Source organism: Laetiporus sulphureus (genome assembly GCF_001632365.1).
Source record: "Laetiporus sulphureus 93-53 unplaced genomic scaffold LAESUscaffold_101, whole genome shotgun sequence".
NCBI lineage: Eukaryota > Fungi > Basidiomycota > Agaricomycetes > Polyporales > Laetiporaceae > Laetiporus > Laetiporus sulphureus.
In genome coordinates this window covers 38,728-51,008 of record NW_024468610.1, presented here as the reverse complement: position 1 = coordinate 51,008, position 12,281 = coordinate 38,728, and the positions used below count along the sequence as shown (strand labels likewise).

General features: G+C 52.6%; 5 protein-coding genes across 5 annotated transcripts; 3 read left to right on the top strand and 2 right to left on the bottom strand.

The window, feature by feature from the left end:
- Positions 1-93: 93 nt before the first annotated feature.
- On the top strand, positions 94-699 carry LAESUDRAFT_613586 (uncharacterized protein; the record flags this gene model as incomplete). The annotated part of the gene is made up of 1 exon (XM_040903185.1): positions 94-699. A coding segment is annotated over one exon (606 nt), but the record flags the coding sequence as incomplete, so codon positions are not given.
- A 4,000-nt stretch (positions 700-4,699) lies between these two features.
- On the bottom strand, positions 4,700-5,185 carry LAESUDRAFT_732786 (uncharacterized protein; the record flags this gene model as incomplete). The annotated part of the gene is made up of 3 exons (XM_040910306.1): positions 5,034-5,185; positions 4,912-4,954; positions 4,700-4,815 (listed from the first exon to the last, which is right to left on the bottom strand). Coding segments are annotated over exons 1-3 (245 nt in total), but the record flags the coding sequence as incomplete, so codon positions are not given.
- A 166-nt stretch (positions 5,186-5,351) lies between these two features.
- On the top strand, positions 5,352-6,294 carry LAESUDRAFT_732784 (uncharacterized protein). Its single transcript, XM_040910305.1, has 3 exons — positions 5,352-5,709; positions 5,769-6,155; positions 6,218-6,294. The coding sequence occupies exons 1-2, from the start codon at positions 5,640-5,642 to the stop codon at positions 5,990-5,992; spliced, it is 294 nt and encodes a 97-aa protein (XP_040757680.1). The 5' UTR covers positions 5,352-5,639; the 3' UTR covers positions 5,993-6,155; positions 6,218-6,294.
- Positions 6,295-6,748: 454 nt separating this feature from the next.
- LAESUDRAFT_667345 (uncharacterized protein) lies at positions 6,749-7,369 on the top strand (the record flags this gene model as incomplete). The annotated part of the gene is made up of 1 exon (XM_040905295.1): positions 6,749-7,369. A coding segment is annotated over one exon (621 nt), but the record flags the coding sequence as incomplete, so codon positions are not given.
- Positions 7,370-10,031: 2,662 nt separating this feature from the next.
- Positions 10,032-11,149, bottom strand: LAESUDRAFT_732780 (uncharacterized protein; the record flags this gene model as incomplete). Its single annotated transcript, XM_040910304.1, has 9 exons — positions 10,996-11,149; positions 10,859-10,949; positions 10,724-10,812; positions 10,680-10,681; positions 10,423-10,621; positions 10,290-10,400; positions 10,246-10,264; positions 10,159-10,180; positions 10,032-10,126 (listed from the first exon to the last, which is right to left on the bottom strand). Coding segments are annotated over exons 1-9 (712 nt in total), but the record flags the coding sequence as incomplete, so codon positions are not given.
- Positions 11,150-12,281: the final 1,132 nt, after the last annotated feature.

Genomic DNA, 12,281 nt, shown 5'->3' with positions numbered 1-12,281 from the left:
GTCAGCAGCCGCATTAATCGTGTTCTCGGATACTTGCTGATATAACGACACAAGCTCATGGCTGCTCCAGCCCCGCCGATAAATGACCCTCAGCCTCGGCTTCCGCCCGAGGTCTGCGAGCGCATCATCGACCATCTCGATCCGGGCCGTATCGACCGTTGGGGATGGAATGACGACAGACCGACTCTGTTGACCTGCGCCCTCGTTTGCCGAGGGTGGTACACCGAGAGCCGCGCGGTTCTTTTCGAGGAGCCCGTGCTTGGCACTCGGAAAAAGGCATTCATCTTTTTGAGGTCACTGAAGCAGACACCGCTCCTCGGTGCCCGTGTGCGAAGCTTACAGATCAGGCTCTACAAAGTAGGGATCATGACAGGTCGGGAGTCGGCATCGATTCTCGTGATGCTGGCAAGGAAACTTCCCAACCTGGACAAGCTCTCCCTCACCGTGGTCAGCTTCGAGCAGAGCCCTATACGCGATCTGGCATTTTGGAGTCTGCACGAGTTCAGTCATGTCACATCATTGCAGCTATGGATTGTGACGTTGCCATCGGCGAGCCCCTTCTTTCAGGTCATCTGTTCATTTCCTCATCTGCAGCACCTTCGTTTGTGGACTCTGCGCTGGAGCGAACCGAGGTCCATGGCGCCACTGCCTGAACGCCACCGCATGCCTTTGACGACAGTGACTTCCCTTGAATATGACCTGTCGTGCTTGGAAGGCATTGGACCTATCCTTCTCAGCCTGCTGGACCAAGCTATCCTCCAAACACTCCTCTTAGAGTCAGAAGTCTCTGCTGCGGCTGTTGCTTTCATTCAAGACATGCTGAACGTCGCCGGCACGAGACTTGAGACGGCAAATATCAGTTTCCTTAGACCATCGAAGGATGTCGGTGGCAGTCTCCAGTCATTGCTCTGTGAGTATTCAATCAAATAGTGTTCCATGCACAGCATGGCTCATATTTTTTAAGCAAACCCTATCAGCTTTGAAGCAAATGTCAATCTGCAGCAACTGCAACTGGCCGTTAGCACTTCAGAAATGAATGATGTTGAACTTTTCATTCAGAGTGAGCTGCTGCCTCTGCTCAACACAATATCATCAAAAGATATCAAAGATATCGGTTTTCAAATAGAAGACCATCATTCTGGGGCAAGAACAGCTGCCATGCTTAATGCTTTCGATCCGGAGGTCTGCATTCAGATTGATGAGCTTTTGGCCGAGGGACGTTTCCCCAAGCTGCGAGGCGTGTCTATAGACATTGGACTATTCGGATTACCGTTGAGTGAGTCACAGCGTGTTGGGCGTTGCACAGAGATCTGTGCGCGTTTTCCTAAACTGTTCGACAAGAACATGTTGACGTACGTCATCCTCGCTTCTTGGATACTTGACTGGACTCACATACATGCAGTGTTGATTATGACCGACGCCTCTCTCGGACGCCGGGAGCACATGGAGTGGGAGTCAATCGGCCGATAAACAGCTTCGTCTAGCCGAGCAAGCCGCCGCATAGGCAAATACTGCGTTTGCACTCATACCATCTCGCCTTCACTGTCCTTTCGAACGTATCCTGGACGTGCAGCTCCTACGCTCTCCCTCTTTCCCGGCCAGGTCTATCCCATCTGCCAAATATCCAGACTTCAGCCCGAGCATCGTACTCTCACCCAACCTCGTCTGTTTTCGTCGCGCCGTCGCCATGATCCTCGATACGGCATGTCGTTGCCATGTTCACTGTCACGGCCTATTGCATACCCGCGTCTTATTTTGCCGACCATCGCATTTACGCCTCGTCCAGGTCATCATGATCTCTCCCCCCGCTTTCCTCGTAATCACCGTCTTCGCAGAAAGTCCTTAAGACGCTCACCTCACATCGCTGATATGTTCTCGATTGTGCCGCAGTTTCTATGCCAGTTTTGTGTACTCAGTGCCGGATGTAACTATCACACGACGGACAAGATTTCGTATATCCCTCGCTTCGCTTGATTTGTATCTATGTCTTTGCTGCGCAGGTTCGTTCTTATAGGACTACGAATGCATAGCAGAGGTTTCAGCGGTCAGCCTGATCCCGTATGCATGGTGCGCCATCGCAATGAGTCTCAAGCGGTGTAACATCGACAGTCACGTAATTTACATAGTAGCAGTAAAGGAGATTTCTTTCACTCGAGGCGAATTTGGAATATGCCGGAGTAGCAAAAGTCATTAGCGTGGCTGAAAGAAAAACCAGACATATGCAAGAGCAATCCGAGATGAAGACCGAGCAAATGCACACAGACGGAGGCCACAGACATTAGCAGAGACCATATAAACGAAAGAAGAAGACGAGACCGTAGACCGAGACTGCCATAACGAGCGATTACATCAGAACCACAAAACGACCGAAGAGATACATATCCTAGAAAAGGCGAGACGAGGAACTAGACAAAGGGAAACAACAAACCATTGAGGCGAACGTCAGCACAAAACCTCGCCGAATGGGAGGACGACTTGGACGAATGCGTACGGCAAAGACAATGGGAATGGGAATCAATTCTTGCGACGTCGATGCGTCCGATGAAGCGCCGCGTGTCATCGATCCGAGCCGTTCACGACGAAAGCGTGCTCGCATAGGTGTGACGCTGAAGGAAGCATAAGTCAGCGGGTGCAAGGAGGCGCAGAGAGCGGTAATGCTTACCTACCCGTCGTTTCCTTTGATGTCCGGAGGAAGCTGAGCGAAAGCGAGCATTAGGACGGAAAAATCAATAAAAGCACGTACAGTCCGACGACCGAGTCAAATCAGCTCGCAGGCACACCCAGGATGAACAGTACCACCAAACTATCACAACTTGCGTGGAGATCGTCCGCGCGCCCGTTCTTCTCTCGTCGCAGATGGCGAGCCCCGAAATCCTTACAGCTTGCGGTTGTGATCGACATGGTATGACATCGAGGTACAAGAGCAGATCGTAAGGAGAGCGATTCACTGGGGGGACACAATGCGAACTTGATGTGATGGCGGTGATGTGCGGTGTGACCGAGGCAGGGAAGTTGAGGCAAGACGATGTCGACAACGTACGAAAGATCGTCGGCGACGTTAAGGGGTGAGAATGGCACGAAGACTTACTAGTAACGATTGACGATGGTCAAGGACCTGTGGAGGCTTGCCAGACAGAAGCAGAGGCATGAGAGCCTAAGAACGGCTTGTTGGGCTTCTTTCTGAAACCGTGCACATGCGTACCCAATTGCTGCACCGTCTTGCCGGAGTCAAGTATATTTCTCAGTTCCTGTGTGTATGCTCAGAAGGAATCTTATAAGCCATCGACGAATCTGCGTACCTTGGCGCGTATTCGACTGCCCGGCCTGTCCTTCGTTAAGCCACTGCCGACCCAATCTGGGCGTTCCCCGCCGCAGAATGCGACGCAGTCCATTTCTTCGATCGCGCGCTTCTCGCGCTCGTCTCCGTACGCGGGACAGGTCGACCGTCGAGAGCGCAGCCTGATGCTGCGAAATGGCGGCGTGCTGAGCGCCGAGTATATCAGCATGGTCGGTTTTTCATCTGTAAGTTCATGTTTCGAGTTAGCACCCATAATGTTGAGCAAAATCATATGCTGCACACGTACCATGCAGGCCCGTAATAACCTTGCAAGTTCCCAATGACACCCGTCACCGCACCGAGCACGCCCAGCTCCTCGCACGAGCCTGCCAGCTCGGGGGCCGCCGGCTTCGGGAACAGGCAGCGGAAGCACGGGCCCTTGCCAGGTCTGAGGTTGTACGTGCACAGCTGGCCGTCGATTTGCTGGGCGGCGCCGCTGATGAGCGGGCGGCCGAGGCGCACGGCGGTATCGGAGAGGAGGTAGCGCGTGGGGAGTTTGTCGGTGCAGTCGAGGATGAGATCGTAGCCGGAGAGGAGAGAGAGCGCGTTGGAGGCCGCGAGGGCGGTGGTGATGGCGGTGACTTGGATGAGAGAGTTGATGCTATATGAGGGTCATGCATGCTGACAGCGCATGAGTCGACGACTCGATCGTACAGGCGTGACGCACTGCTTGATGGCTTTTGCAGCGGAGAGGGCTTTATGCATTCCAACGCGAGCCTCGTTAATGTAGTATCTGCCGCTGTAGATTGGACAGCTCAACGACATCATGGTCAACGATGTCCAGCCTGCCTGGTCGAAGGACTCCTCAGTACGCGCAGAGTTGATCTGCTCAAGAGGACTCACCTACGCCTGCTGCTGCAAGATACTGCAGTCAGCAGAGCAGGACATCCCAGGCCTCCCGCGCCAACCACAACTACGGACGCATTCCGAAGCTTAAGTTGTCCTGTTGCATTGTTCCTAGAGAGACACTAGCCTACCTGGAAGGCCTATCCCGTTGAGGATCATCTGTCTGCCATAGCGTTTGTAATCGTCGAGACCCAGAGATGCAGTTTCTGAGCGCGTGATGACTGTTCTTTACTCCTTGATGCTGTGTACAGGACCAGCTGGAGACTATGGTGGTGAAGTAGTGAACGCGTCCATCTAGAAGCTAAGCTGAGGCGCGCTGGTCAAGGACTGGAGTGAGTCGGATGGTCAACGAACAAAGGCATTGCACCGCCACCGTAACGCGTGACGGTACGCGTCTGCTGTCACGCATCAGTGCAGCGCACGCGAGAGACTCGCGAGAGTCGCCACCTATCGCCACCGGCACCACAAGGGCAAGTCCGAGTCGAAGAGCCTTGAAGAGCGAGCGCAAAAGAGAACACTCAAGCTGGGGTAAGACGTGGAGGGACAGTACGATGCAAGGCTGGAGAGGTGGCGGAAGCAAAGAGGCGCGATACCGTAGCGGCAGGTGGAGAATACGGGTGGAGTGCGGTTCAAGGGTACGTCCTTGCGTTCCTTGGGAGGCAACTTGTGCTGATGGGCTGCAGGCCGCGGGAGGATAAAGTAGATGAATCTGGAGATAAGTGCTCGGAGGGGGGGCGAACGAAAGTTGCGCGTTTGTCCGGTCTGTCTTTGGTGCGTTGAACGCATCTTGGTGACATTGATTTATAGTTGATCTCACTCCATCTGTGCAGTTCTGAACCACTCTCCGCAGACATAAGTTCGGCTGAGCGGATGCCTCGCAGTTTGGCAACTCGGAACATCCTCCAGCCTTCGCTCGAATAGTCTCTCTTCTGATCCATTGATCGTAGTGCGGCATCATTCCACGGAGCGCGCTTGCCAGAAATGAAGCAAGATGCTGACAAACAGGCTTTCGGTCATGAAACTACCGAGAAGGTCTTTGGCAGGTCGAACCACAACTCAGAGGTGACACGACTTACGGATCGTTCACGCTCAGAATCTCGCGAAAGTTGCGATCTTTTTCAGACGAAGCGATCGTTATCGCTGCAGGAAAGCTCAGAAGCAGGATGGGTGAGTCTCTTGCCATTTATTTCATCATCGAGTACTTGGCTGCTAACGCTTCTTTTTCTATGTGAGACGAATTCGCTATACGACGGGATAGCGTACAATTGAAGGCTGGGATGTAACCCAAGCAGCCCAATACTACTTGATTATTTCATAATTGCAGCTCTTGCATCCGGGTTACTCCAAGGCTTATTCGAGTGGATCACGGCCAGGTTGAGCGTTAGCTGTCGAAGTCTGACTCTTGCACGATCAATACCGGATCATCAGCGTGCAGCGGCGTGGAATTGAGTCGGGCATGTTCTACGGACGGCGGAAGAAGAGCGTCTCAGCACACTGTACTCGGAACCTCTCGACTCCAGCTATTACTATCCGGAGCACTGTGAGTACTTCTCATGCTCTATGTGGACATCAAAGTGAGTGGCACCTTCGCGTCTGCTGCCCGCACCACTACACGCAGCTCAGCTAGGTTCCCATGCACGACCTGGTAGCAACGGCGCCATGTCATACTCCGATGATTCTGAAGACAAATTCCTTGCGAGGCTGTTGGGCGTGTCACGGCTTCAAGGCGGTGCTGCATTTAATCAGCCTGCAATTTCAGGGATCGATAGCACCGCAACCAAGCGCTATCAAGAGACTCAGTCCGGATAACAGGAACCGCTGAGAAATGGACGCTGAGAAGCCACGCTGAGTGCTTGGCTGTTCAAGACAGCCCTACATGTGTGCTGCAAGCTCCGTGTTCATGGGCAGGTGGTGCAGTGCGCAATGCGTGCGACAGCGACCGTCGATTTCAACACGACATCCTCTGTTCACTCTATGGACAGCGCGGGCACGTTATTCGTACCCACAATTTGCGGATGCTGTCATGGCACGCACCAGGACGCCGCTGAGAAGGCGAAGCGCAGTAATTCCGGGATAGGCGAGCCACATATGATTGCGATGATTCAACATAAGCAGCACAACAGAACCTCGTATTCGTCACGGTCAGCGCATGCGCAGAGCAACATCGATGTCCGGCGTTCGATGAGAGTGAATGCACTTACATCGCTGTGCTGTGTTTTGCATCCTTAATCTCCAGGTCATAGACAGCGAATATGGGAACTGAAATTTGTCCAATGCTACAGTGCCACAGCCTCTATCCTTGCACAATGGAGGTATGCGATGATCAAGTGCCACCAATAGAGGCTGTGTGAGCGTCAGTGGACCGTATCGGCCTTATGATTCTGTGGTATCGAAGCGTTCGTCAAGTATATATAAGGTTCCACACCTCCAAGTCGTCGCAGACCCTGCAGCCTGCTCTTATTCCCTCTCATCGACATCCTCTGCATTGTTATCATTCTCTATTTCGTTCCGCGCACATTAGAATCACTCGTGAGGAGCTACAATCGTGTTCTCGGACACCTGCTCATGGCCGCTCTGCCTGTCAATAACCCTCAGCCTCGCCTTCCGCCCGAGATCTGCGAGCGCATCATCGACCATGTCGATCCTAGCCCTTGGCACGGATCCAGATCGACTCTGTTGAAATGCGCCCTCGTTTGCCGAGGGTGGTACGCCATGAGCCGCGCGGTGTTATTCAAGGACCCCATGCTCTTCACTCGGAAGGAGGCGATGGCCTGTGCGAAGTCACTGACGAAGATACCTCTCCTCGGTGCCCGTGTGCGAAGCTTACAGATCGGAACTTTAAGGTCTACGCGTATGACAAGTCCGGAGTTGGCATCGATTCTCGTAATGCTGGCAGGGAAACCTCCAAACCTGGCCGAGCTCAGCTTATTGCAAGTCAGCTTCGAGCAGTGCTCCATGCGCAATTTAGCGTTTTGGAGTCTGCACGAATTCAGTCATGTCACATCGTTGGAGCTATTTGGTGTAACGTTGCCATCGGCGAGCCCCTTCTTTCAGGTCGTCTGTTCATTTCCTCGTCTGCAGCTCCTTCGTTGCGAAGGCCTGCACTGGAGCGAACCGAGATCCATGGCTCCACTGCCTGAACGCCACCGCATGCCTTTGACGACAGTGACTTCCCTTCAATATGACCTGTCGTGCTTCGAAGGCATTGGACCTATTCTTCTTGGTCTGCTGGTGGATCAGGCTATCCTCACAACACTCGACTTATGTCCGCAAGTCTCTGCGCCGGCTCTTGCTTTCACTCAAGACACGCTGAACCTAGCCGGCAGGGGACTCAGGATGGCAGCAATCACTTTCCGGGAACCAGAAGAAGATGCCGATGGCAATTTACAGTCCTTGCCCTGTAAGTTTTCCATCAAACAGTGCTCCGTGCACAGCATGGCTCATACTCTTCAAGCGCACCCTATCAGCTTTGACGCAGATGTCAATCTGCAGGCACTGCAACTGGTCATTCACACTTCGAAGATGAATAATGTTGAACTGTTCATCCAGAGTGTGCTGCTGCCTCTGCTCAACACAATATCATCAAAAGATCTCAAAGAAATCCGTTTTGAAATACAAGGCCAGGTGCTATGGAAAACAGATGCCCTGCTTAATGCATTTGATCCAGAGGTCTGCACTCAGATTGATGAGCTTTTGGCCGAGGGACATTTCCCCAAGCTGCGAGACGTGTCTATAGCCATTTATCTACTTCTCTCTGAGTTGGATGACTTGCAGCATGTTGAGTTTTGCACAGAGATCCATGCCCGTTTTCCTAAACTGTATGACAAGAACATGTTGACGTGCGTCATCCTCGCTTCTTGAATACCTGACTCAACTCACATGGATGCAGTATCAATCATTTCTGACACCGATTCCCTAGCGATACTGAGAGGGCATTGAAGGCGAAACAATTGGCCGATAAACAGCCTCGTCTAGCCGAGCAACCCGCCGCATAGGCAAATACTGCCTTTGCACTCATACCATCTCGCCTTCGCTTTCCTCTCCAAGTCATTCTGGATGTGCAGCTCCTACGGCGGCGCCCCTCTCCCCCGGCCAAACCCCATCCCGTCTACAAATCATTCAGATTTCAGCCCAAGCATCGAACTCTCATTCAACTTCCTCGTCCGCTTTCATCATGCCGTCGCTGTGATCCTGGATATGGCACATCGTTGTCGTGGTCATCACTATGGCGCATTGCATACCCCGTGTCCCATTTTGTCGACAATCGCAGTTACGCCTCGTTCGCGGTCATCATAACCCCCCCCTTTCCCGTAATCACCGTCTTCGCAGAAAAACCTGCTGACTCTCGCTTCGCGTCGCCGATATTTTCTCGAACGTCCCGCAGTTTCTATGCCAGTTTTGTGTTCTCAGTGCCGGACGTAACTACTGCACGGCAGACAGGATCCCGTGTTACTATCTCTCGCTTCGCTTGACCTGTACCCACGTCTCTACTATGCGGTTTCGTTTTTATAGGACTACAAATGCACACTAGATGCCTCAGTAATCAGCCTGATCACGGGCACGATGTGACAGCGCAGCGAGTGTCAGGCGGTAAAACAGCGGTAGGAGATTTCACCATCTCGCAATCGCGGCGAAATATCAATGATAGCCGGAGTGGCAAAAGTCACCAGCGTGGCTGAAAGAGAGACCTAATATATACAAGAGCAATCCGAGACGAACACCGAACAAGTACATACAGACGGAGGCCAGAGACAGTGGGAGAGACCATATTAACGAGAAGAAGATGATGAGACCCTAGACCGAGAATATCATAACGAGAGAGAACATCAGAACCACAAAACGACCGAAAAGATACATGTCCTAGAAAAAGCGAGACGGGGAACAAGGCAAAGAGGGAACAACAAACCATGAGACGAACGTCAGCAGAAAAGTTGGCTGAATGGGAGGACGCCTTGAACGAATGCGCATGGCAGAGACAGCGGTTATGGGAATCAATTTTTGCAACGTCGATGCAGCCGATGAAGCGCCGCGGGTCAGCGATCCGAGCCGTTCATGACGAGGAAGGCGTGAGGGAAGCGTGTGTTCATAAATATGATGCTGAAGGGAGCATAAGTCTGCGAGGGCAATGAGGCGCAGAGAGCAGTAATGCTTACCTTCCCGTCGTTTCCTTTGATGTCCGGAGGAAGCTAAGTGAAAACAAAAATAAGGACAGCAAAATCAATAAAAGCACGTACAGTCCGACGACCGACTCAAATCAGTTCGCGGAAGCACCCAGGATGAACAGTACTGCCAAACTATCACAACTTACATGGAGATCGCCCACGCGCCGGTTCTCCTGTCGTCGCAGGTGGCGAGCCCGGAAATTCTAGCAGCTTGCGGTTGTGACCGACATGGCATGATATTGAGATACAAGACCAGATCGTAAGGAGAGCGATCCACTGGGGGGACACAATGCGAACTTGATGTGATGGCGGTGATGTGCGGTGTGACCGAGGCAGGGAAGTTGAAGAAGGACGACGTCGACAACGTACGAAAGATCGTCAGCAACGTTAAGGGGTGAGAATGGTACGAAGACTTACTAGTAACGGTTGACGATGGTGAAGGACCTGTGGAGGCTTACCAGACAGAAGCAGAGGCATGAGAGCCTAAGAATGGCTTGTTGTTTCTGAAACCGTACACACACGTGGCCAATTGCTGCACCCTTCAAGTATATTTTCAGTTCCTGTGTGTGTACATCAGAAGGAACTCTATAAGCCACCGACGAGTCTCCGTACCGTGGCGCGTATTCGACTGCCCGCCTTGTATTCCATTAAGCCTCTGCCGACCCAATCCGGGCGTTCCCCGCCACAGAACATGACATAACCCGTTTCTTCGATGGTGTCCACCTTCTCGCGCTCGTTTCCGTACGTGGGACAGGTCGGCCGTCGAGAGCGCAGCCTGATGCTGCGAAATGGCGGCGTGCTGAGTGCGAGTACATCAGCATGGTCGGCTTTCCATCTGCAATGTCCATGTTTCGAGTTAGTACCCATAATGCTGAGCAGTATCATAGGCTGCACACGAACCATACAGGCCCGTGATAATCTTGATTCTTGATCGCCTCCAGCACCTGCAAATTCCCAATGACACCCGTCACTGCACCGAGCACGCCCAGCTCCTCGCACGAGCCTGCCAGCTCGGGGGCCGGCGCCTTCGGGAACAGGCAGCGGAAGCACGGGCCCTCGCCATGGCCGAGATTGTACGTGCACGTCTGGCCGTCGAGCTGTTGCGCGGCGCCGCTGATGAGCGGGCGGCCGAAGCGCATGGCGGTGTCGGAGAGAAGGTAGCGCGTGGGGAGATTGTGTGCAGTCGAGGATGAGATCGTAGTCGGAGAGGAGGGAGAGCGCGTTGGAGGCGGTGAGGGCGGTGGTGATGGCGGTGACTTGATTGCGAAAGTTGATGCTATGTTAGGTTTATGTATTTTGACAGCGCATGAATCGACCGTATAGGTGCGACGCACAGCTTGATAGCTTATTCAGCGGAGAGAGCTTTATGCATTCCAACGCGAGCTTCGGTGTGTAGTATCTGCCGTTGAAGATTGGACAACTCCACGACATCATGGTCAACGATGCCCAGCTTGCCTGACGGAAAGACTGCTCAGTACGCGCACAGTTGATGGGCTCAAGTGGACTCACCTACACCTGCTGCTGGGCAGAGCAGGACACCCCAGACCGCCCGCGCCAATCACAACTACGAACGCGTTCTGAAGCCTTAGTTGTCTTTCACAGACCTCAATTCGATCGCCCTGCGTAGTTTCTAGAGAGACACTAGCCTACCTGGAAGGCTATCCCGTTGAGGATCATCTGTCTGCCATAGCGATTGTAATCGTCGAGGTGTAGAGATGCGGATTGCGAGCGCATGATGACTGTCCTCTAGTCCCTGACGCTCTGTACAGGACCTGCTGGAGACTTTGGTGGTAAAGTAGTGAACGCGTCCATCTAGGAAAAAAGCTGAGGCGCACTTAGGACTGGAGTTCGGAAGGTCAACGAACAAAGGCATTGCACCGCCACCGTAACGCGTGACGGTACGCGTCTGCTGTCACGCATCAGTGCAGCGCACTACTGTTCCGGAGAAAACTAAGTAGTTTTGTACGACAAGGGTTTTATACACGTTTTAAACTATGTATTAAACATGTTCAAAACTCGACCCCCCCAAAAAACGGTGTATTAAACTCCAGTTCGAGCGCTTAGCGAAGATGGCTGCGAGCGGCCACTGTGGCCCTAAGATCATTCAAATATGATATAGAAATTCCAATTCTTGGATATTGAGACGAAATGATCGATCAACACTGTACAGCTGTGGCTTCCGACACCGAGTGCGGCAGCAACATTCATGGATATTGATATGAACGTAGAGATTCCCTCCCACGCTGCTCTGAATAAGCAACTGTTCCAGTTGCGCCAGCACCTAGAACATCTACCCGAGGATATTCCCATTGGCAATTGCTATGACTTCAAGGGTTATGCACCGAGCGAAGATGCGATCACTGACTATGGATCAGCAGCTGCGGCATTCAACCACGATCTCGAGGTCATTTTTGCACCAAAAGGGCGTACCGAATACCCCATTATATTCCACCAGCGAGAAGGATTGACGGCTGTGGTGGATGCACTGCGAAAGCATATTTTCTCAGATCCTACGAATGCAGTCTTACGGAAGTGGGTGGCAGACCTTCTGGATGCAGCACGAGCTCATTGTCGTGTGAGTGAATTCTAAGCTTGAGACCTGCCCGAGACTCACGAAAATGACATCATACACAGTCATCGATACCAATTGATCCAGCTTTGTTGAAGGAAGGGTTGCCAGGCGATGCTAGTATGGAGGTGCAGACAGGAGAGAAGCGATTGGCAACACACCATGGCAATGGCAGGAAAACTAAACGTACGAGGGGCTCAGTTATCGGCACATCCATCATGGATTTATATGAGGATATACCTAAGCCACTGCCAAAGGGGCCTGGAGGTCGACCTGGTACAGATCTCCTGGACAGACTCTGTGTTCGTACGAAAGTGAAGGGAGTTGTTGGCACACACTGGCGATGTGTTGAAGCTAAGCAAGGCTG

Excerpts from the sequence above, each read along its gene's own strand:
- LAESUDRAFT_732784 (XM_040910305.1), top strand. The coding sequence starts at position 5,640 with ATGTTCTACGGACGGCGGAAGAAGAGCGTCTCAGCACACTGTACTCGG. Across the intron at positions 5,710-5,768 it reads CCTCTCGACTCCAGCTATTA|CTTCGCGTCTGCTGCCCGCA; the intron begins CTATCCGGAGCA and ends AGTGAGTGGCAC.